The sequence below is a fragment of the Erythrolamprus reginae genome, chromosome 4 (genome assembly GCF_031021105.1).
Source record: "Erythrolamprus reginae isolate rEryReg1 chromosome 4, rEryReg1.hap1, whole genome shotgun sequence".
Classification (NCBI taxonomy): domain Eukaryota; kingdom Metazoa; phylum Chordata; class Lepidosauria; order Squamata; family Dipsadidae; genus Erythrolamprus; species Erythrolamprus reginae.
Window position 1 is genome coordinate 98,607,437 of NC_091953.1, and position 25,618 is coordinate 98,633,054.

Sequence of the window (25,618 nt, forward strand, 5' to 3'; positions counted from 1 at the left end):
AGCTTTCTTCCGAGAAGAAAATTGTTTAGAAAAAATAATAAAAGAAAATATTAATGATACAAAAGCTCAAGCTAGTAATATATATAGAATGTTATTGCTAGTGGAAGAGGAAGTAATAAAAAGTTTGACAAGATGCTGGCAAAATGATTTACAAATAGATGAAAGTGAAATGAAAGAAATAGTAGAAAATATACATAAGATTAAAAATACAAGAATTAAAGAGATGAGAAGGAAAATCTTACACAAATGGTATTATACACCAGCACAACTTGCACACTTTCAGGGGAAAGAGAAAGGTAATTGCATATGTTCTGGGAGTGTGTAGAAATTCAGACATTTTGGAAGGAAGTGCAGAATGAAATTAATAAAATGTTAAATATTAATTGGATAATTACAAAAGAAATAGCGATTTTAATTAAACAAAGAGAACTAGGAGATTTTAAAGAAATAAAAACCGCAGCATTGGAAAGTGCTCAAGCTGTAGTGGTATTGGGTTGGAAAGAGTCTATAAAATGGACATTACAGAATTAGGAATGGTGGATCACATACATTTTGAAATTATGGAAATAAGATTAAACAACTTTGATGAAAACAAACTGGAAAAGCTGATGGTAAGATGGAATAAGGTGAAAGGTTATATGTTGAGTAGAATCTGTGATGTAAATGTGAAAAATAAACTGCAATCACTCTTCTAGTAATAACAAATGCAAAGTAGAGCCAAGGAAATATATATATATAAAAACTAGTAAATTCTGAACCCCTTGTAATGGGTGTGGTGGTGATGGGGTTTTTTTGTCGGTTAGGTGATGGGCACATGCACTGTGCACTGTTTTATGTTTGTCTTTATGTAACCACATTTATAAAAACCAATAAAAATATATTTCAAAAAAAAAAGATACACATGCACATACAAAACCATAAATAAATAAACATAAATGTCTTCTTAGAAGTGCGACAGGCAGCAGGCAGCAGGCAGCTTTGTTCTAAATAGCGGTTGCCATATTCTGAGCCCCAGCTGATCGATCTACAATATCTCCATGGCGAAAAGTAGTCAAAAAATGCCACAAAGAACCAGGGCATAGGGATCTTCTTGAACAGGGAGTGCTCACCCTTCCGAGATTGTGAAATAGACCACTGAACTAAGTACAAAAATCCCCTATATTTTGATGTTTTTGCCATAGTACGGTGGAGCAGCAGTCTCCTTCCTCCTTCTTGCTGCCCCACCAGAACTGTTCATGTATTTCCAAGCATAGTCACTGGCCATGTTCAGATTTGGCAGAATTGTGATTCTACACAGAAACCCTTAATTGTGTCTTAGCTACAGGCTGTGACTCCACACAAGTGCTGTTGCTAATGCCTCAGCCACAGGTGGCTGTGAAGTTCTGCAGTTTAAAAACCCAGGCCTGCTTTTTTAAATAATATTATGATGATTATTTTATTTATTTGCAAAACATGTATAGGATAGTAGCAGTTTGTATGAACATAACATAATTAAAAGGAATGATAAAAGAAAACAAAAGGACAGTAGAACAGGGATGGTAGGCACAGTGGTGCATTTATGCATGCCCCTTACAGACCTCCTAGAAATGGGGAGAGGTCGACAGTAACAGTAGTGGGTTCCTACTGATGCGTCTAACTGCATGCAGCTCTGCAGCTCTGGCATGTTTCGGTGAGGTTTTTTGCTTCCGCACTGGCGTCCCCTGCAAGACTTTGCTACCTGCACAGGTACAGGAAGCAAAATTTTGCTCAAGTGTGCACTCGTGTGGCAGAGCTGCAGTACTGCGCACAATTAGGCATACCCAGTTAAGGGCAGCCATTTGCAGCCCAATAGAATGCTCCAGTGTCGGGGAGCATGTACATGCACGTATGCACACACACGTCCTTCAGCTTCCTGCACATGTGCTGAGACTGAAGCACATGCATGTACCTTTTTTATTCATTTGTGTGCACCTGTGTACATGCCCGTGCATGTGCCCCTTGCACAATTTGCTTCTGTGCATGCACAGAAAGCAAAAAGGCACTGAAATGTCACATGCACGAGCGTCCCCTCATGAGTGTCTTTTTGCTTCCTAGGCATGCACAGAAAGCAAAAAAAGCAACAAAAAAAAATGAAGAAAAAAAATGGTGCCGCTTGATGGACCAGCACCGGAACAGTTGTGCACAAATTGCATAATCTGGTTGCTGCTACTGGTGAAAAGTTACCTATTGTATTGATAGGAATCCACCACTGGTTGGAATCCAGAAATGTGGTATGGAAGTGTGTGAGGTTCTAGCAGAGAAGAGAAATAATTAGAAGGGGAAGAAGGAAGGAAGAAGGAAGCTGCAAACAGGGATATATGTACATGTAAAACTGATGTCCAAATATTGAATTCCTGCAGGAAGGCATTGGACTGTGATTGTTAATAAACAAAGCTCCTCCTTCCTTCTAAGGACTTCTTTTAGCAGAGGGGTCTGCTCAAGACATTATGATGGCAAATGTCACCACCATGCAGATGGATCCATGTAAGAAGAAAAGCAAGAAAGACCAAAGCTTTTTGGAGCTCCTGAATGCAGGAATGTCTAGGTTAAAAAAATAGATTGCATTCCCACTTCAGAGATTTATAAACTGGAGAAGAAATGTGACAGGAAAACACTCAAAGCTATAGTTTTAAGATGGGCTATTCCCCTGATATCACCTGAAGAGGTCTCACTATATTAGGGGGAAGAAACTGGATGTCAGGGTTCCATGTAACACCCCCAACCAAGTAAGACTCCAAGGCAGGCATTTCCTCAAAGTTCCATTTTATTAGAGATATCATATTGGCACATTTGAGATCTGAAAGTCTTCCTGGTTTCCCTCACCCATAGGAAAGTCATTCCTTTCCCTTACACCCACATGTCCATCACATGGCCCAATCAGGTCACCATCCTAACTGGAGTTGTTCCCCAGTAATGTCTCTCCAGGTGGAGACTGAACGTCCTAGACTCTCAGGGAAAGAATGTTGCTAGGACTATGTAACTCGCCTCATTGCCACCCAACCCCTTTCCCATTTCCCACAGCCTGTCCACCCACCAAGTCTGGCAGCCCTGAAGATCTAAAGAAAATGATGGCCTCCATGGCTGACACTGGATGGTAAATTCCCTTCCTTGTAAAATGGGGATAGTGACAACAAAGGTTAATAAAGGGAGCCATCTCAGTGAAACCAATGCCCACATATTATTTAAGAGGTTTCACAAAATGCTCAGTAACTAAAGTGCTTCATTGCGACACTAATATATCACAACTCAAGTCAAGGGAGGTGATCTGTAGATCAATACATATGAAGGGTGCATTATATAAAAAAATCTCTAGTCTGTATAAATGTAGTGAATCATTAGCCAATCTTAACAGAAATACTTTGTATATTTTATTTACTTTTAGAAATTCTACCAAGGGAGTATTTAGTGCTCTCCAATCAGAATGATGCTCCCCACCACCACCACCTGATACATATACCTAATATTAGAAAAGCCAACCCAGCCTTCCAGTCCAAATCACCTCCAACTCAATGGGAAAAGGAAAAAAAAAATCAATGACAGTTGGTATTGTCCCTGGGAGGCAAAACCCACAGCTACTCTACCTTGTCGGTGTTGAGTCTGAGCCTATTAACGCCCATCCAGACCCTGACAGTCTCCAGACACTGGCACATTACCTCCACCAGTTCTTGAGTGAAGCCAACCTATCACTTTCATAACTTGTTATGGTCTTAAAGTGAGTCAACTCACATGACAATTTTATGATCTTTTTGTACTGGCCTTTAAGCAAATTACTGTAGTCATTACATAAATCCATAGTTGTTAAGAGAAGCAATGATTCACTGTGGCCTGCCAAAAGCTGCTGGTTTTTGGCAAAACTGTCATAACACAGGGTCGTGTGACTGCAGGACATTGTAAATGACCATAAATGCAACCCAGTTGCCCAGTGACTCAAATGTGGTCCTGTCACAATTGGGGTGAGCAATGTTTGTAATTTCAAATCCAAGTTGTAAGTATCCCCTTTGAACTGAAGACTATCTGTAGTGTGGATTAAGTGTGTAGCAAGTATTGGTTTACTAGTTTAGACAAAAGTGGGAAATAATTGTCTACAAAGGAAATTTGTTATCTTTTCCACTAATAAGGGTAAATAGGAATAGCAAGTTTGTCAACGCAGGTAAGATAATTTAATGTAAATTTATTTTCAGCATGTGAAGAACCAGATGAGATTGACTTTGGGGAAATTGTGAGCGCTGAGAAAGCCAAGTACCTGGAAAATGACCGAGTGCAATACAGGTGCAATCCTGGCTATGTCTTGGAAGGACCTGAATGGATTCAGTGTAAGAGACAAGAATGGACACCTCATCCACCAAAATGCTTGGGTAAGCCATCATGCTTTCTATGACTAATGTAGACCTGGAAGAAAATTCAAAATTTATCCAATAGGAGAATAGAGCTGCCATTTAAAAAGAAAACAACTGGAATTAGGATCAAGGTTTTACTGATGCCAAAACTGTCTTGGTGTCAGCTTTCTCTTTTGAAATTTGGAAAAACAAACAGTATTTAATTTTCCTGATTTATTTGAATGAGCAAGCAAATTTGTTGATATAATTAAAAAACATTCAATTAGAAGCTTGTGCTCACTTATCAGGAAATTGAGAAACTGGAATTCAACTACATATGGATATAATATCAATTGTTAATAAGGTAGGAAAGTGAATTCTGTTGCTATAATGTCCAGCCAATTAGAAATTGAGAAATTTTGCATCATATTTGAACAGAATATGTAACACTCCAGCCTTCTCAAATTTTGTTCCATTACAATTCAACCAACTCAAAATGAATTTGCAGAAGATTTTGAATTGGGCTCTTTGTTCTTAGTTTGAAAAAACTAACATCATCTGTTTGTTCATGCCTCTACAAGCCAGTGAAAAGTCTGTAGCAGAATCCAAACTTATTTACCATTAATATTGGTATCTATTTTAGTTTATTTCATATTGACCTGGAATTATCCTTTGTGATTTGTAAACAGGGTTGATTTTCATGGTAGTGGAACAGAGGGAAACCAATGGATAAATTATCTCCCTTGACAAGATGTACCTCCCTTTCTGGTTTTTTTTTAGCGCCCTGCACTTTCACAAAACAACAGCTAGCAGCAAAGAACTTGTTTGTGTTTGGGAGTCAAAGAAAAGTTTGGTTTATTCAAAGTAATCAGAGTCTGCAGTTTCAGTGTAATGAAGGATATGTACTTGTGGTTCCATCAGTCAGAAAGTGTGTTGACGGTTATATGGATTTGCCTTTATGTATCTCTGGTAAGCATGATAACAATATGATTGATTTGTATGGGATTGTAACTGATTAAAATAATTTTAATATATTGAACATGAACATTTGTTTCTAAAGCTGCATTCTTTTAAAGCTGATTTAACCTTCATTGACATCATTCACATCTTGGCTGAGAATTTTAGTAGTTGCAATCTAAAACAAGAAACCTGATACACATCAGATTGGGGAAGGATTTTGTGGTATTTTTGAAAACCTCTAAATTGTGTCTAAGGTTCAATCCAAAAACGTGAACTTCAGCTAAGAACTATGATTCCCTATATGTATAATACTGGTAGGCATAGGAACATGTTTCAAAAATGTCAAAGATTGTATAAAAATTGAAAACAAAAGAGGAATCCACTCACTGATATTTCAAATCAACCTTTTTATTTATTTTATTTTCATTTATACAAGCTACATTCATGCATGCGAGTTCATCTTGGCAGCTTCTCAGGGAGAGGAGTTAACAGATAACAGTCCAGCGGCTAAGCTGCTGCTGGAGATCAAAGCTAATTGCACGTTCCTTTATGAGATAAAGATTCTTCAGTTTCACTGATTTACAGTTATAGCTTTCCAGACTCCCTGCAGGCAGGGTACTTTTACTCCAAGGGTTTTAGCAGAGAAATAACAGTTGGCTAGCATAACATGGCTGGAACCCCAAACCTTAAATGACTCCATGAAATAATGTTGAAACTCCACCCTGAATTTCCCATGAGCCACCCTTAAATACCTATGGGGAGAGGTAAAAAATGCCCTAGAGTTAAAAAACTACAGACTATTTCCTTTTCCCATACAAGTATTCTTGTCTTTTTCTTAGTCTTCTAAAGCAGGCATCTAACAAAGGCTCATGATCCTCCTCCTCCTCCTCCTCCTCCTCCTCCTCCTCTAAGTCAGACCCTATTGTCATTGGCATATCTGCCACCTCTGATGGTCCCCCAGGTTCATCTGAATCCATCTCTCCCTCACTCTTACTGTCTGCATCAGCTGGCACAACCACTGGCCAGGGTACCAAGATGCATCTGGCTCATCCTCCTCAGAATCTGTCATTACCAGAGTTGGTCGAGGATCACTCACAACAAAAATAAGTTGATGTCATAGCATTAAAGGAGCCCTATAATTTATTGATGAAAAATCTCTTTTGTTTGAAATTGCTTGGATGAGTTTATCATATAGTTGTGTTAATATTGATCTGACTTGTGTTATGATTTATGATAATTAATAATTCCATAGATTTGGGTGATGAAGTATATGTTATTATTCCTTGTTTGAAGACATTTAACTTTCAGATTATTATAATTTTTGTAGTCCTACAAAAAAATTAGTCCAGAAGGTATTTTTTACATTTTACATTTTAACATCGTCACTCTGTCCTTTCATCATCATTTATAAGAGCCATGGTGGTGCAGTGATTAGAATTATTCTTATTCTTATTCTTATTTATTAGATTTGTATGCTGCCCCTCTCCGCAGACTCGGGGCGGCTCACAACAATAACAAAGATAATGTAAGAACAAATCTAATAATTTAAAAAACACAAAAAAAAACCATTATTAAAAGGAAACATACACACAAGAATGCAGTACTGCAGGTTATGTCTGCTGACTGCCCACTGCTAAAAGTTCAATTCTCACTTGATCACTTGACCTTCCATCCTTCCAAAATCACTGAAGTGAGGATCCAGACTATTGGGAGCAATATACTGACTGTAAAGTGCTTAGAGTGTTTTTTAAAGCACTGTAAAGCAGTATATAAGTCTAAGTGCTATTTCTGTTTATAGATGGAAGTCTAAATTCCGTGCCTTATCAATCTGATAGAAACATTTCTTCTAAGAAACATATTTATAAAATAATTGTAAAATGATGTAAATTGGAAAAGCAGATAAATTATTAGCATGTTGTTTAAAACAAATGAAACAACAAAATATAAAGTATGAAATACTTACATATGACAGCCTGAGAACTACTGATCCTGCATGTATTAATTTACTTTTTTCCCACTGGAATGAGAAAACATAAAATAATAATATTACTATGCAGTTATTTTATCATCTCAATCTGTGTGTAATAATTAATTTAACTAAATATTTTCCTTTAACTAAAGTTTATCCTTTTAATCCTTTAAGTTTTTAATAGAGAGTGTTTATGTGTCTATAGTTTTCTATAGTTACATTAATAGAATTCTGCAATCCCAAAGTATATTGCAGAAGAGACGGAGTAACGACTCGGACACCAGAGCTGGATTTAAACTTGGGTCATTTTTATTATAATAAATTTGCATAATTTATTAATTAAATTAGCATGAATTAGCATAAATTTGCATAAATCAACATATTCAACTATGACCCGGAAACAGTGGACCTGCAGGGTCAAACAAACACTTCCGGGGCGGAAATGACGTAAAAGGTCAACATTCCTGGGCAACTAAGGGCGTAGTCGATGCTGGTCCAGGTGAGGGACCTCTCCCTCACCTGAGACCCTGCCATGCACTCGCATGAGGGGGGTCCCGCCGGCTCACCCCTACCCTGGGACTTCAATAGCGGGACCCAAAGACAGGTTCCCCCCAAGTGCGCAGGTAGCACCCACCATGGGCTTGGAGAGAACCTGTCAATCATCCCCAAAGATGCCCAAGGGAGAACGTGCAGTTGCTGAACCACCACCCAGATTTCCGCCCCTAACCTGCCACGGAGCGGGGGTCAGATCTCTATCTTGGCCCCCCGACTCCCCCCTCTATCTGCGCCAGCTCACGCAGAGACCGCTGCAGGTCCTGTAAGAAAATGGCGTTCCCCTGCTCTGACAGGTGAACGCCATCGGCCCGGTAAAGCCACGGCCGATCTACGGTGATGAGGGGATGGGCCACTACAACCCCACCTAATTCCTTGACTGTTTTTCCCACGGCCTTATTCACCCTACGCCTGACCCGGTGTATGGCCCTAAGGGAAATGGCGTCCCTCCAAACGATCCTTGGGAGGATCTCTGACCACACCACTTGCGTGGTGGGCCATACCGTGCAAAGCCACCGCAGGTCTTCGCGCGCCTGGATGATCAATGGGAGACCACCAAGCAGGCACAGGTCATTGCCACCGAGGTGCAAGACCAGCCATCTGGGTGCGGCTATGGGTTGCCGACCACCCAGTCCCATCTGGGCGCGACCCTGGGTAGCCGCCCGCCCAGCAGCGCCGGGTACCGCCCTGAGATGCTGAGTACCCAGCAACGTCGGTAGGAGCCCCTCCCACCGCATACCCCTCCGGCCCATCCAAACAACATTGACCCACCGTCCCAACGACAGCTGGGTCCCAATGGCGCTTCTGGCTGCTGAGCGGCCGGCCCAGAAGACCATGCTGTGGCCACACAGCAGCACCGTCGGTTTCTGCCTGGACTGGGAACCTGGAAGAGGACACACACAGAGAGGTTGCCTAGCCTAAACCCTGCCCAGAATCCTCAGCGGGCCTAACATAACCCAAATATGCCGCTGACCGCCAGCGGCCGATCTCCTGAATCCGTTGGGCCGGGAAACCAGAAAGTGCCGCGCTAGTGGCGGCGCCGATACGGAACGAATGCGTTCCGTAGCCGGCGGGATCCATGCCTACCTGAGCCATTGCCTTTGACACTACCGCCCAGAATTGATACCGGGTCAGGGGGGTGCCATCCTGGTGTTGAAAAAGGTACCCACGCCCTGACCCCCGCAAGCCACAAAAATGCTGCAAAGCAGCCACCGGGCAAACAGACTGATCGGTGGCTGCGCTAAGCTCAATTCTAACCCCCTCTGTGTAACTGATCTGTCTTGGAGTGTCTCACCAAAAGGGAGACACCCCCCTGTCTAAATGTCAGATCAGTGAGCTGGAAAGCACGGAGCGACAAGTCAGACTGCGAGGAGGCCATTGCCTCGCTGACCCTGAGGGCCCCAAAAAACATAACACAAGTCGCTGCCCTAAAAAGACGGGCCTCGTACAGAGAGGCACACAGACTGTCAAATGTTTGATTAATCAAAGACAGCTGCTGAACCGTCAGGGCTTGACGAGTGTCAGAAGGGAACCCCTGTCGCTCCCGCACCCAGCCTTCCAGCATCCTCCTGATGCGAAAATCACCCGAAAAATCACTAAACCCCCCCGCCTTGGACAGAAAGGCGAGGCCGGCTAACCTAGACCTGATAGTCCTAAGTGAAAGGCCACGCCCCTTCAGCAGGACACAGAATTCAGCTAGGTGCTCAACCGGGACAGGCCAGCTATGGGGGTAACCCCTACCCTGCCTGAAATCCCCAAACTCCTTACCTGCACGCTGGTAAGCTCGCAGGGTGCCAGGTGCTACAGATAAGGCGATCGCCCTGGAGGCCTCGTCTCTCCAGCTCTCGGGAGCCCGCCCAGGCTCCACAGGTGGGCTGGAAACACCTCTGGCGACTCTCGGGCCCACGGGGCCAGGGTCCGAAACCTGGACAACTGACCACGGGACAAGGCGTCAGCCACCCCGTTATCTAGCCCCGGGACGTGCCTGGCCAAAAACAATGCGTTCAGAGACAAGGACCTGTGCACAAAATGGCGGACAAGCCGCATTACCCTGTCACTCTTAGAGGACAGGGCGTTCACAACATGGACAACCGCTAGATTGTCACACCAAAAATGCACGGTCTTGTCCCTGAACTGCTCTCCCCAGAGCTCTAAGGCCACTATCAAAGGGAAAAGCTCCAAAAAGGTCAAGTCCTTAACCAATGAACAGGCACTCCATTCCAGAGGCCATGCCGACCAGCACCACTGGTCACCTAACACTACCCCAAAACCGCAAGTCCCTGCGGCGTCGGAACACAGCTGCAGCTCCGCTTCCAAAAGAAGCTCGTGCCGCCAGAAAGACAACCCGTTAAAATGTTCCAAAAACTCCCGCCACACGCAGAGGTCAGCCCTGACCCCAGCGCATAAGCGGGTACGATGGTGGGGCAAACGGAGCCCCTTCATCGCATCATACAACCGGCGAGAAAAAGCCCTGCCTGACACCACTACCCGACAAGCAAAATTAAGGATCCCGGCCAATTCCTGGAGCTGCCGAAGAGTAACCTTCCTGCAGCCCAAGACCGCCTCCAGCTTGGTCCTAATCTTAATCAACTTATCCAGGGGCAATCTGGAAGATTGCTCCTCTGAATCCAATTCAATACCGAGGAAGGTAATCCTGGTGGCAGGGCCTTCGGTCTTCTCAGGGGCTAAAGGCACCCCCAATTGAGCACAAAGGGCTTCGAAGTCCCGCATCAAAGCAAAGCATTGCTCCGAGTGCGCCGGCCCGGCCATCAAGAAATCATCAAGGTAATGAACGACCGAACCCAGGCCACTACGCCTCCTGAGCGCCCACTCCAGGAAGGTACTGAAGCTCTCAAAAAGGGAGCAGGAAACAGAGCAGCCCATAGGCAATGCCCTGTCCACATAAAACCCACCTTCGAAATGGAAGCCCAGAAGCTCGAAGTCGCCTGGGTGAATGGGGAGGAGCCGGAATGCCGACTTAATGTCGCATTTACCCATAAGGGCTCCCACCCCACACTCCCTAACCATGGCCACGGCCGCATCAAAGGATGCGTACCGGACTGAACAAAGTTCGTCAGGAATGAAGTCATTCACTGACTCCCCTTTTGGAAAAGACAAATGGTGAATCAACCTAAATTCACCACTCGCCTTTTTGGGGACCACCCCCAGGGGGGACACTCTAAGATTCGAAAAGGGCGGCTCCGGGAAAGGCCCGAGGACCCTGCCCTCAGCAACCTCCTTCCGAATCTTAGCCCGTACAATGTCCTCATGTCCGACAACCGACCTGAGGTTGTCGGACATGAAGGCCTTCCTAACACCCACATAAGGGATCCTAAATCCCTCGGAGAAGCCCCTCAAGAGCAACTCGGCTCTCGGGCGAGGGTGGTAGTCGACCAACCAACCCTCGAGCACAGAAACATTAATTGGGCTGGGCCCCTTTTCCCCCAGCTGGTGGGGAAGGTTTTCCTGGACCCCCGCCCTTCTTTTCCGCCCCTTTCTTGGGGCGGGGACAGACTGAAGCTGCATGGGACCCCCCACAATTCCCGCAGGCATGCTTGTACTTACAAAAGGGACGAAAACACGCCCCTTTTGCAGCAAACTCATGACAAGCGGGCGAGGCCCCCTTGCCAGCCACACCAGGAGTCGCCTTGGCCGGCGAAGCCGCGCCAGGCTCCTCCTCCATGAAGTGCCCACTATCCGTACGCTCACACCCTTCCTTCCCCGACATATGCGTGGCCCGGAACCAAAGGTCCGGAACCACCATATCCCAAGGCAAGTTAGGCTCTACCGCCATCCTCATACGAAAGCCTTTATCATAATGGCGCCATATGGTGCCCTTATATTCGAAGTGGGCCCTGGCAATCAAATCTATATATTTAAACATGGCAGAGGCCATAGCCGGCTGCCTCTGAATCACCACAGACCCATAAGTAAGAAAAGCATACAGCCAGGAGCTGAAGCATTTCGTTACTTTGGTCTTCTTCGTTTTCTCCCCCGGGACAATCTCTTTCTCCTGCTTAGGAACCTCTCGGTTCAAAAGCGAAAAAAGATCCACGTATTCTCCCCGCCATATAGCCTCCTTCACCGAAGGGTGAAGGTGGCATCCCAAAGGGGTGGACGGCAACCCGCATGGGATGGCCCCTGCTTTAATGCAAGCGAACGGGTCCCATACCGTGTTGGCCGCAACACCAAAAACTCCCGCACCGTGGGGGTAGGGCAAGACAGGGAGCGGGGGCATAACAGCAGGGGCTGGAGGAACCCACCCCCTGCCCCGGGCACCGCAGGTATCCCCGTAGGACCTGGCCCGGGCAGCGGAGCAGGGCCAGCCGCCAGCGGCCCCGAAGGAGGAACCGGCTGTGCCCAGACCTGCCCGCAGGTGCCCGTGGAAGACCCCAAAAAACTGGACCCACTCCCAACCCCCGCCGGGGGAAAACCCGGGGTGGGTGAAGGAAGAAAGGACAGCGGTGTAGTGTGTGGTGCAGCCTCACCTGCCCCGTACGGGGTTGATGACATCCACGGGGGGGCCATTGTTGCGGGGCCCGGGAAAGCCGCCATCGGCCCCGCCGGGGCCTGTCGTCCAGCAGGAGCCATCTGCCCAGCCTGGGCCGCCGCAGGATCTCTTCCCAACGCCGCAGGAACTTGATCAAGGGACCCTCCGGAGCCCGAACCACTTCTCCACTGCTCGAGCTCGTTGAGCCTCTCCAACACCCTGGCCCAAGACATGGCAGGAGAAAGATCAGGTTGAGGGGCAGGAGGCAACGAAACCACCCCCCCTTGCTCGGGGACCACCCCCGTAGGCCCCTCTTTACTGGCCCGAGCCCGGGCAGAAGGCCTAAGGGCCCTCCTGGGACGCGCAGCCGGCGGAGCCATAGGGGCAGTGGCAGGCCTCTTCTTCGGAGCCATCCCAAATCCTTAAAATCTAGGATGCAGGGAGCAACCTCAACTGACTACCTAGGATTGAACTCCCCACCTTCTGAGTGGCAGGCAAAGGTCCCCACCACTGGGCCCTACCTAGCGTTAATTAATGGAAAGGGAGAAGCCCTTGCCAACCCCCTAGGCCCCTTCTCCGAGGCCCAAAAGAGAAAGCCTCCCCTCACAGGTAGGCCCTTAAGGCCTAAAGCCGGCCTCCAATCAACCCAGGACCGGGGACCCCAGAAGCCAAACCGCCCCACCGCGCCCTCCTCCCGGCCGGGAGGAGGTTACCAGTCCCCCTCAGGCCCGAGGGGGATCTTCTTGAAGAACTGAGCTCAATCGATTCTCCGAGCTGAAGACAAGCTTTTCGCTCCCTCTGCCGGCCACAAAATGGCGGCCGCGACACGAGGGGAACCCAAAATGGCGCCGGAGCAGCACTCAGCCGAGTGTCTGCTCGTGAGCTGGGTCCGGGGCGAAAAGGCCTGCTTCAAGGCCTGCTGCCCTTAAATAGGGCCAGCAAGCCCCGCCCGGACCCAACGTCATGCCCAGCCACGTTGGCAAGGCATTCCCGGCCGAAATCTCGCCTCGCGAGATTTCGGCCGAAAACAAAATGGCGGCCGCCATGGAAGGGTCCGAGTCTGCCCGGCCCTTCCGCAAAAGCGCCGTGGGGCCGGTAAGTCAGCCGGCGATATTCCTTCCCCACAATGCCCTTTACAACCCTTAAAACTGGGAGGGTCTCTTCTCAACCATGTTCCTGTCTGTTCCTGGCAAAGGCTAATTCTTTTATCTGATGGTTACCTTGGCTGCATTGGTTTTCCCTTTGTCCCGAGATCATTTCTACATACTATTACATCATATATTTCTGTCAAGATCGTGGTCAACATAGAGCACAATCGATGCTCTATGTATCAATGTGCAGCAAAAAGAGAGAGAGAGAGTGAGTGTGAGAGAAAGAGATCATGAGCATTGGATAATTTTGGGCTCTATTGAGTGGCAGATTCTGAGTTTCACAAATACAATAAATAAGTAATAACTTATGAAAGGATTCTACTTTAAAAATACTAATAATTTTAAACTATATTTTGGGCAATTGTTATTTTAAGGAACGTCAGCAACAAATCAGCTGGCCTTTTGGGTTTTTTTCTATTTAATAGAAAGAGGAAAAAATTGCAGTGGTCCACCCAGGATTGAGAATGGAGACATTACTACTTTATCTAAGAAGCAGTATAAATCTGGCTCTTCAGTAGAATTTAGATGCCAAAACTACTATGCCATGGAAGGCCAGAAGAGATCTTTTTGTGACAATGGGACCTGGACAAAGGTGCCTGTTTGCCTTAGTAAGTAAGAAAGAAAATTTTCATTCAATTTTCATAAGCATTTCTAATTATTAAAATTCACTAACTTTTTTCTCTCTTGTGTAAAGATCATTTTTTTAAAAAAAGTGTTTTATTTTTCTCCACCATTAAAAAAATATGCTTATAACATCATATACCTTCAATACAGCTTAAACAATTGTCTTCTTAAATACAGTATTATTAAAAGAATATACATTCTATTATATCTTAACCAGTAGTGAGTTCCTACTGGTACAACTAATTGTGTGCAGCTCCATGGCTCTGGCGCACAAGTGTACATTCGAGTGAAATTTTGCTTCCTGCACCCATGCAGGTAGCAAAATCTCACATGGGGATGCATGTATATGTGTTTTTCCACATGCACAGAAGCAAATATCCTCATCAAAATATACACACATGTGTGTCCCCGTGTGAGATTTTTCTACCTGCACAGGTGCAGAAAACAAAATTTCGCTCAAATGCACGCTTGTGTGACAGAGCAGCGGAACTGCACGCAATTAGCCATACCGCTAGGAACCCACTACTACTCTTAACCTTCAGTATGTGTTTGCTTGAGTCCTCATCCAGATAAATCAATTATCTTTTAATTACATTTACCACTATTATTCCTTCATGTGTTTAATATAGTATTTCTAACTTCTTAAATCCAAGCCATAGTATCTCCTTTTCATTCTTATTTAATTTCTTAGTAACTGAAAACACTTAGCCAATAATAAAGCCACATTAACTTATATTGAAATTATAAATTCTCTACATGTAATTTCTGTTTAGTAACATATCTAATGGGGAGAAAATTCCCAAATTAACCATTCATTTTAATTCCATTCATTTTCATTTTATCTTAACTTTCTCCTGGTGGCATAATATGTATTCACTAATTCTAAATTTCATCCAAATCCAAATCCATTTAATATCACTCAGATTTATACACCTTATAACAATTGCTTTCATTATTGTCAATCTTTCTTCTGATAACCTAGAGATATTTACCAATTTTAAGCTTAATCAATTATATCAATTTATATCCCTTTGATGATACATTCCATTTAATTTATCTATATTTATTCCTCTAATTTCATATAAATTCCTAACAGTCTTATATTTTATCAATTATTATATTACTTACATTAGCTAATATCTATAATAATACCAAAAATAAAAACAAACATTAATTATTACGTAATAATCAAATCCCAGCAATTCCTCTCATTTAAGCTTCCATGCCTTTACTTTACTTATAATCAAACTTTCTGCTAATTACATATAAATGTTTAACAATTGTGCCCCCATTGCTTCCTCCAGCGGCTCCTACTGGTCAGGTCTGCCTGGGGCTTTCCTCCTTCCCACAAGGGAACCGCAAGCTCCGTCTTCTGCCTTCACCTGTGTCTCCACTCACCTCTGCCATCCTTGCAATTGCCTTGCCACTCCTCTGCCACTCTCACCTGCCGGTCCCACAAATGGCTTCCTCAGAGGCATCTCTAGTGGGGGTGTTTGGGGTACAGCCTGGTCTTTCAGATACCCACGGTCTTTCCCAGCTCCTCTGCATGCTTCCTTCACTGCCTCTTGTTTCCTCAGCTGTTCTTCATTGCATGGCTGCCATCTTTCCAGCACTGCAGAGTTGCAACTACTACCAATGCAAATCTATGATCAGTTTCTAGGCAGCTAAGGCTCCTCCAACTCCAAACCCAGATCCTCAATGAGCAGGTAATTCCCAAAGATAAAAAAAGGTATAGATAAAAGGATTTCTAAGGGTCTTATAGATGCTTTAGCCATCGTTCACAGCAGTGCTCACCTTTTCCCCGATCTTCCTTAGCTGCTACTGGAACTGAACAACTGGCGAATCAATTATCCTTATTGCAATCTTTATTGGAAGCCTCCTTTGTATCCAAGGCTCCCTGTATTATTTCCTTAATTCTATCTGCAAATTCCTTAAGATCTCTCATTACATCTTTACAAAAGTCTTTAAAGAAAAGTGTAAAATCCTCCATATCCATATCGTCCGTATCAGAAGAGGCAAATCTTTACAATAAATCCAGCTGTCTAAGAATATCTCTCCAACAGCCTAGTAAAAGTCACTTTAATCATTCCCAGATACATTTATTATTATTATTATTATTATTATTATTATTATTATTATTATTATTTAATTAGATTTGTATGCCACCCTTCTCCGAAGCATGGGGGCGGCATTTTGATGTTTAGCATAAGCTTTGAAGTTTGTTTGGAGTTCAAACCTCCAGCCAATAACGGCCCTTTCTTTTTTATCACAGTTGGAGGCAAAATATCCAGCATTCTATGCTGACTCAGATATGTTCTCACTTAAAGGTCAACAGCTGAACAAACAAACACTGGTGTGCAGTCAATATGCAGCTTCTCACAAACAAAAATCTTCTGCCAGCAAATGGCATTATCACACAATCTAAAAATTTCCTTCTTTTTTTGTTTAGTAATTTTGTATATTTCTTCCATAAAGAAAACAGTAAAAATACATATAGATTAAAACAATAACTTCTTAATTCATGGTTTAAAATTTCCTCATCGTGAGTTTTAGTTATAACCTATCATAACTAAATGAGTAATGTGATAGTTGGTACATTCAGTCTTTATTTGATGACACACATTTTTATAGCAGCTTTTAATGTTGCAACGTAGCCTGCTTTATTTTTTGGATTGTAGCTTTCTTATTTTTATGGGTAATTTATTTTTCGTGGTTTTGGTGTTAAGTCACTTAAGTCTCCTTCCTTCCCGGATGACTTACAACTCTCAAAATCAATCCAATCTTTGCGTTACATAGCCACCACAAATAGGACAGCTTAAATAAGCTGATTTCCACTGCTGGTTGAGCCCCTAAGCTGGCTTTCTGTGGGGTATGCCAATCCCAAACTAGATCACTGACAACGTCCCCTTCTTCACTGCCCCTCCAAGGGAGTTCTGGCTTGGTTCTGATAGAACCAAAAACCCCAGGCAACAGGGATTCAGGATTTCCCTGTGGAGTGTGTGGGACTCTGTCACCACGGCATCTGGGCATGCTCTCTCCATGGAAAGATCATTTAATTGAGCTTGCCTGAATCAGTTCTCCTTTATATTCAATTTCATTTCTGTTTCTGAAGTGAAATTGGTAGTAGATGAAAGCTAGAAGATAAGTTACACCAACTGAAACAGGAGGAAACTCCCATTTATGAAAGATGTGAGATCCAGGTCACAAAATTATGTATTTAGGAGGTAGCAGTATAGTAGTATAAAATATAGAATGATTAATATGTATAATGGTTTTGACATAGGAAAGACGCAAGATTAATATTAGTATGGTAGGTTGAGAAAAACTCAAAATAAGAGTTGCTTGTCTATTACAACTAGATACACTCAGGGAAGAAATAAGAGTGGGGAGGAGAAATTAGAGGAGAGGAGGAGAGGAGGAAGAATGAAGATAGGAAAGAGAAGGAGATTAGAAGTAAGGATGAGAAGGAGAAGAGAGAGGTGAGGAGAGGAGGAGGAGGAGGAAGAGAAAATTAGAGGAAGGAGAAGAGGAAGTAGGAAGAAGATGGAAGAGAAGGAGAAAGAAGGTAGAGAAACGGGAGGGAGGTAAGACAGAGGGGAGTGACATGACATAATGGGGGAAACAGACAAACAACTTGATATGGGTAAGATTATTATGTCTGACTAGATAATAAAGTACTGTATATATGTATGTATGTATGTATGTATGTATGTATGTATGTATGTATGTATGTATGTATGTATTGATGTGAAGTGTGAAGTGTGAAAAAATAAAAAAATGTATAAAAAATAAAGAAAAAGAAAGCTAAATTCTACTAATAGAATTTTGCAATGATAATATGATGCATTTGGAACCTGACAGAATTTCCTTTCTTTTTCATGTTAGATCCCTGTGTGATCCCCAGGACTGAACTGGAAAGCCAGAAGACAAAAGTTAAAGATGAACTAGATGCACCTGAAAATATATTTGTGCAACATGGTCATTCTATTGAGCTCACCTGTATAACAGGTTATGTCCTGGCAGCAAATTCTTCCCAGTCAACTTTTGTAATCCATTGTGATGGGACACCACCAGCGATTCCTAAATGCAAAGGTGACTTTAAAAAGTTTAGTTTCATAGTCCTGCTACCCCTGGATGCACTGCACTTTTCCATTTGGCAAGGGCCCAATGGAAACTTTCAGGATATCGTTGAAATTGGAGAAACCTGAAAGACTGCAGATTGCTGGAGAGGGAGTAGTGCAATGAAAGACACGCCTATGGCCATTTCATGGCTAAGTTATTGCAGGAGAGGCGGAGTAACGACACGGACACAAGAGCTGGATTTAACTGGGTCATTTTTATTAAATTAAATTAGCATAATTTATTCAAATAAATTAGCATAAAAATTAGCATAACAACTATGACCCAAACAATGGACCTGCAGGGTCAAACAATTGCTTCCGGGGCGGAAAAGTTTACGTCACATAAACTTCCTGGGCAACTTATGGGTGTAGCTCGATGCTAGTCCAGGTGAGGGACCCCTCCCTCACCTGAGACCCTGCCATGCACTTGCATGAGGGGGGTCACACCGGCTAACCCCTAACAGGGGAGTCAAAGGTGCGTGACCCAAAGACAGGTTACCCCCAACTGATCAGGTCGCTTCCACCACAAGCTTGGAGAGAACCTGTCAATCATCCCCAAAGATGCCCAAGGGAGAACACCAGTTGCTAGACCACCACCCAGTTTTCCGCCCCTAACCTGCCACAGAGCGGGGGTCAGATCTCTATCTTGGCCCCCCGACTCCCCCCTCTAGCTGCGCCAGCTCACGCAGAGACCACTGCAGGTCCTGTAAGAAAATGGCATTCCCCTGTTCTGACAGGTGAATGCCGTCGGCCCGGTAAAGCCACGGCCGATCTACCGTGATGAGGGGATGGGCCACTACAACCCCACCTAAGTCCCTGACTACCCATCCCAGGGCCTTATTGCCTCTACACCTGACCCGGTGAATGGCCCTAAGGGAAATGGCGACCCACCAAGATCCCCGAGAGGATCGAAGACCGCACCACATGCATGGCGGGCCACACAGCGTGAAGCCACTGCAGGCTTCCGCAAGCCTGGCAGGTCCCCTACAGACCCCCAAGCAGGTACCGGTCCTTGCCCGAAGAGCAAGACCAGCGACCGGGGCGCAGCAATGGGATGCCGCCCTCCCCGAACAACTGGGCATAGCCATGGGATGCCACCCACCCAGCACTGCCTGGGCGCAGCAATGGGATGCCGCCCTCCCAGTACCACCTGGGTGCAGCAATGGGATGCCGCCCTCCCAGCCATAGCGGTAGAAACACCCTTCCCATCGCACACCCCTCCCCCCCAACCAGGCAACAATGACCCAGCCGCCGCGACGGCAGGGTCCCACTTCCTGGCGGTACCTTGTTGCTGAGTGGTCGGCGGAGCTCAATGACCCAAAGCAACACCGTCGGTCGCGTCCTGGCAGGGTTGAATAGAAGGGGGCCAAAGGGAGCCCTGGCCTAAGATCTTACCCCGGACCCTCAACCGGCCGTTCGTACCCTAAAACAGGCCGTCGACTGCCGGCGGTCGGCATCCCCGAATCCTCCGTATCGAGAATGCCGTCACCGCACTAGAGGCGGCGCCACTACGGAACGAGTGTTCCCCAGTCGGCGGGATCCACGCTTGGCCTGGCCAAACCCTGTACTCTAGAACCCACCGACTAAGGCAATGAGATGGAAGGCCGAAATGACCTGGCAACCTGCAATAAGGCCCTGGCCCAGCCTTCCCGCATCGTCACCATGCGGAAGTCACCATAAATCAACAACCAGCCCCCGCTTTAGACAAAAGGCGAGGCTGGCCAACCTGGCCTCAAAGTCCTAACTGAAAGGCCACACTGCCTAAGCTGGACACAAATATGGCCAGGTACAACAACTGGGGCAGGCCAGCTATAGGGGTAACCCATATCCTGCCTGAACTCCCAAACTCTGCACCTGTCTGCTGCTACACCCCCCAGAGTGCCAAGCACCACAGAGAGGGCAGTAGCCCAGCAGACCCTCACACTCCACCACCCGGGAGCCCGCCCAGGTTCCAAAGGTGGTCTGGGAATGCCTCTGGCGACTCTCGGGCCCACGGGGCCTGGGTCCGAAACCTGGACAACTGACCACGGGACAAGGCGTCAGCGACCCCATTATCCAACCCGGGGACATGCCTGGCCAAAAACAATGTGTTTAGGGACAAGGACTTGTGCACAAAATGGCGGACAAGCCGCATGACCCTGTCACTCTTAGAGGACAGGGCGTTCACCACATTGACAACCGCTAGGTTGTCGCACCAAAAATGCACAGTCTTGTCCCTAAACTGCTCCCCCCAAAGCTCTAAGGCCACTATCAAGGGGAAAAGCTCTAAGAAAGTCAGGTCCTTAACCAGAGAAGAGGCACTCCATTCCGGAGGCCACGCCGACCAGCACCACTGGTCACCTAACACTACCTCAAAACCGCAAGTCCCCACAGCATCGGAGCAGAGCTGCTTCCAAAAGAAGCTCGTGCCCCCAAAAAGACAAGCCATTAAACCTGTCCAAGAACTCCCGCCACACGCGGAAGTCAGCCCTGACCCCCGCGCAGAGGCGGGTACGATGATGGGGCAAACGTAGCCCCTTCATCGCGTTGTACAATCCCCTTGAAAAAGCCCTGCCTGGGACCACCACCCGACAGGCGAAATTGAGTATCACCGCTAGTTCCTGGAGCTGCCGGAGAGTGACCTTCCGGCAACCAAGAACATCATCGAGCTTTCTTTTAATTTTAAGTAACTTATCGAGGGGCAATCTATAAGATTGCTCCTCTGAGTCCAATTCAATACCGAGGAAGGTAATCTTGGTGGTGGGGTCTTCGGTCTTCTCAGAGGCTAAAGGCACCCCTAGCTGAGCACAAAGGGCTTCGAAGTCCCGCATTAGAGCAAAACATTGCTCCGAACGCGCAGGCCCCGCCAACAAGAAATCATCAAGGTAGTGAACGACCGAACCCAGACCACTATGCCTCCTGAGCGCCCATTCCAAGAAGGTACTAAAACTCTCAAAAAGAGAGCACGAGACAGAGCAACCCATGGGTAAAGCTCTGTCCACGTAATAACCACCTTCAAAATGGAAGCCCAACAGCTCAAAGTCATCTGGGTGTATGGGGAGGAGCCGGAATGCCGACTTAATGTCGCATTTACCCATAAGGGCTCCCACCCCACACTTCCTAACCATAGCCACGGCAGCATCAAAGGACGCGTATCGGACTGAACAAAGCTCGTCAGGAATGTAGTCATTCACTGACTCACCTTTTGGAAAAGACAAATGGTGAATCAACCTAAATTCACCACTCGCCTTTTTGGGGACCACACCTAAGGGAGACACCCTAAGATTCGGGAAGGGTGGCTCCGGGAAGGGCCCAAGGACCCTGCCCTCGGCCACCTCCTTCCGAATCTTATCTCTAACAATGTCTTCATGTCCAACAACCGACCTGAGGTTGTCGGACATGAAGGCCTTCCTAACCCCCACGTAAGGGATCCTAAATCCCTGAGAGAATCCTAGCAAGAGAGCGGCCACTCTCGAGCGAGGGTGGTAGTCTTTTAACCAACCCTCAAGCACCTGTAAATGAATTGGGCTGGGCCCCTTTTCCCCCAGCTGGTGGGGAGGCTTTGGTGGACCCCCACCCTTCTTTTCCACCCCTTGGGGCGGGGGCACACGGAAGAGGCATGGTTCCCCCCACAGTTACCGCACGCATGCTTAAACCTGCAAAAGGGACGAAAACATGCCCCCTTTGCGGCAAACTCATGGCACGCCTGGGAAACCCCCTTTCCCGCTCCCCCCGCAGCCGCCTTGGCCGGCGTGGAAGACACGGGCTCCTCTTCCTTGAAGTGACCAATGTCGGTCCTGTCACAACCTTCCTTGCCGGACATATAAGTGGCCTGGAACCACAGGTCCGGGACCACCATATCCCAGGGCAAGGAGGGGTCATGGGCTATGCGCATCCGAAACCCCTTATCATAATGCCTCCAAATGGTGCCACCGTACTCGAAGTTAGCCTGGGCAATTAAATCAATGTATTTAAGCAGAGCAGCAGCCCTAACCGGCTGCCTCTGAATCACTACAGACGCGAAAGTCAAAAAAGCGTACAGCCAAGAGCTGAAACACTTTGTGACTTTCGTTTTCTTCACCTTCTCCCCGGGCACGACATCTTTGTCCTGCTTGGGGACTTCCCTATTTAATAGGGAGACGAGGTCCACATACTCCCCCCGCCAAATTGCCTCCTTCACTGATGGGTGGAGGTGGTACCCTAAGGGTGTAGCGGGGAGCCCGCATGGGATAGCCCCAGGCTTGATGCTGGCGAACGGGTCCCACACGGTGGATACCCCCGTTCCCAGCACTCCTAGCCCCGGTGGATACACCAAAGGGGGCGGGGGCATAATAGCAGGCACTGGAGGGATCCAACCCCCCACCCCTGCCCCAGGTGGGAAAGCTACCCCCGGTGCTACTGCCGGCGGGGCCGGCGGAGCCCACACCTGACCACATGTGCCTGAAGTGGACCCCAAAAAACTAGTGCCACTCCCCAACGCAGACGGGCTAAACCCCCGACCCTGCACGGGGAGGAGCGGTGTAGTGGCTAAGTGTGGTGCAACCTCACCTGCCCCATATGGGGTGGAAGACATTCACGGAGGGCCCATCCGAGCAGGGCCCTGGAAAGCTGACATCTGCCCCGACTGGGCCATCTGCCCGGCCTGGGCCATCTGCCCAGTTTGGGCCATCTGCCCGGTTTGGGCCATCTGCCCGGTTTGGGCCATCTGCCCGGTCTGGGCCATCTGCCCGGCCTGGGCCGCCTCTTCTTCTGGATCCCTTCCCCAGGCAGCCGATGCAGCCAGGGGGAGCCTGCCTGGGCCCGCTCCAGACCGCCAGCACTCCAGATCATCAAGCCTCTCCAGGACCCTGGCCCAGGAGAGAGAGGGAGAAACCTCGGGTTGAGGGGCTGCGGGCATAAATCCCACCGCCCCCCCAGACGGGACCACCCCAGGGGGCCCCTCCATACCAGCCCGAGCCCGGGCAGAAAGCCTCAAGCCCTCCTAGGCTGCGCCACCGGTTGGGCCGGGGGGGGGCGAGCTTGCCTCTTCTTTGGGGCCATACCTTTACAGTTAATACAATTCGATAAAAACCCTGACCCAAAAGAGGCCTGAGCCGGGAAGCAAGGCCGGCCTAAGCACAGCAGGCCTCACCAGGAAGGCCAAGCCACTCCCCCCAGCAGTGGGAGCAAGGCCTCACTGCCCACCGCTTCAGCAAGGGGGTGCCTGGAGGAACTAGCCCATCCTAAGGACTCCCTTGGATGGCGCGAAGAAATGCCCCCCAAACCTTGAAGGGAAAACCAGGCCGCACCCCCAAAGGGCACCCCCCCACACCCCCCCGATCCCGGGGCAACCGGAGGGTCAAACCGGAGCGGAGCCCAGCCGATGCTGGCTCCGCCACTGTAGAGGCAGCTCCTGCCGCTCAAAATGCCGCCGACACTCGAGAGGCCCTCTTCGCCGAACCAACCGGCCACAAAATGGCGGCCGTGCACGAGGCCGCACCCAAAATGGCCGCCGCGAGCAGAACTGACAAGCGTCTGCTTGGGGCGAATGGTCCGGGCAAAAAGGCTGAGCCTCGGGCCTGCCCGCCCTTAAATAGGGCGAGCAAGCCCAGCCCGGACCAATCAGCAGCCGGGCCTATGCAGGCCCAACTCTCGCGTCGCGAGACTTCGCCCGAGAACCAAGATGGCGGCCACCATGGGGTCCAGTGTCTTCCCGGCCCCTCCCGCAAACGCCGCCAGCGGATAAGTCCACCGGCGCTATTTCAAAAACTTCCACATTGTATCCTTGAAATATTTTCATCAATATGTATGATAATATATCTACATATAATAATAATATAATAATATAAGCCAGCTGCTGTGAGCTCTTGCCTCACAATGAGGAGATTGTGAGTTTCATCCTAGGTAAAGGCAGATGTAGGTTCTCCTTGGGCAAGGGTATGTATTTATTTATTTATTTATTTATTTATTTATTTATTTATTTATTTATTTATTTATTGATAATGTGTACAAATAAAACATTAGATAAGTAATGATAAAAAGTAACAAAAGAAGACAATAGGACAGGGATGGTAGGCACAGTGGTGCGCTTATGCACGCCCCTTACAGACCTCTTAGAAAGGGGGAGGGGTCAATTGTAGATAGTCTAAGGTTAAAGATTTTGGGGTTAGGAGTAGAAATAACAGAATCAAGTAGTACATTTCAGGCGTTGATTACTCTATTGCTGAAGTCATATTTTTTGCAGCCAAGTTTGGAGCGGTTAACATTTAGTTTAAATCGATTTCGTGCTCATGTGTTGTTGCGGTTGAAGGTGAAGTAGTTGTTAACAGCTAGGACATTTTGGTATATGATTTTATGAACTATAATTAAGTCAGAACAGAGACAATGGAGTTGTAAGTTGTCTAAACCAAGAATTTCAAGTCTGGTGGAGTAAGGTATTTTGTTGTGAGAAGAGGAGTGAAGGACTCTTCTTGTGAAATACTTCTGGACTCTCTCAATTGTGTTGATGTCAGATATGCAATGTGGGTTCCATACAGGTGAGCTGTATTCTAGGATTGGTCTGACAAATGTTTTGTAAGCTCCTGTTAGCAGTTCAAAATTACCAGAGAAGAAGCTGCATAGGATTAGGTTAACAACTCTTAAAGCCTTTTTGGCAATGTTGTTGCAGTGGGCTCTAGGACTCATTGGATATGAGTACTCCAAGGTCTTTGACAGATTGAGAGTTATCAGTAAGTTCAATTCCTCCAAGTTTATATTTAGTATTCTGATTTTTTTTTACCAATGTGTAAGACAGGGAATTTTGTGGTGGAGATTTGAAGTTGCCAGGTTTTAGACCACTCTGCTATGTGGTCAAGGTCTTTTTGAAGGGTAGCAATATTGTCGGTGGTATTAAATTGGTTGGACTACATGACCTTCAAGGTCCCTTCCAACTCTGTTAATCTCTTTAAAAATCTGATATATCATTGAATGTAATCAGTAATTAGTTTTGCCGACAATAAACTTCAGACTTGACTTACAACATATTTCTGTTTTTAAGAGATTTATAAACTGTTAACATACGAAGACCAAAAGAAATTCCAATGTAGTTGCTAACAAGAATGTAGGAACTTTTTGAGTTACAGCTAGAAAACATTGCTTTGCATTTGATCTTGGTACTAGTAGAGTAGTGAATGTCTAATGAGGGACGTTTCACAATTTTAACAGTTCCATCTTTCCCAGAACCAGCAGTTCTACCACAAGTATCAGAAGAACTTTGTGGATATGTTGGTTTGTTTATGCATACATGCCATTTCTGTAGCATGATTATCCATGTAGAATAATGTAGAATTATCCATGTGGTTCTCAACCTGGTAGTTGGGACCCCTTTAGAGATCGAATGAACATTTCACAGGGGTTGCTTTTAGACAATGGGAAAAGACAAATTTCCCATATTGTTAAGAAATAAACCTTCTATTCTGGTG

At 46.5% G+C, this 25,618-nt stretch overlaps 1 protein-coding gene across 7 annotated transcripts in view; it reads left to right on the forward strand.

The window, feature by feature from the left end:
- The window catches only part of LOC139166873 (complement factor H-like), a 1,233,958-nt gene that overhangs the window by 6,129 nt on the left and 1,202,211 nt on the right, over nt 1-25,618 (forward strand). For 5 of the 7 annotated variants that reach the window (XM_070751055.1, XM_070751048.1, XM_070751051.1 and 2 more), the window contains exons 2-5: nt 4,200-4,373; nt 5,115-5,303; nt 13,881-14,063; nt 17,965-18,171. In XM_070751055.1, the coding sequence (XP_070607156.1) occupies nt 4,200-4,373; nt 5,115-5,303; nt 13,881-14,063; nt 17,965-18,171 (753 nt within the window). Of the gene's footprint in view, nt 1-3,063; nt 3,113-4,199; nt 4,374-5,114; nt 5,304-13,880; nt 14,064-17,964; nt 18,172-25,618 lie in introns of those variants that run through there. The other 2 variants (XM_070751054.1, XM_070751053.1) reach the window with 2 other exon arrangements.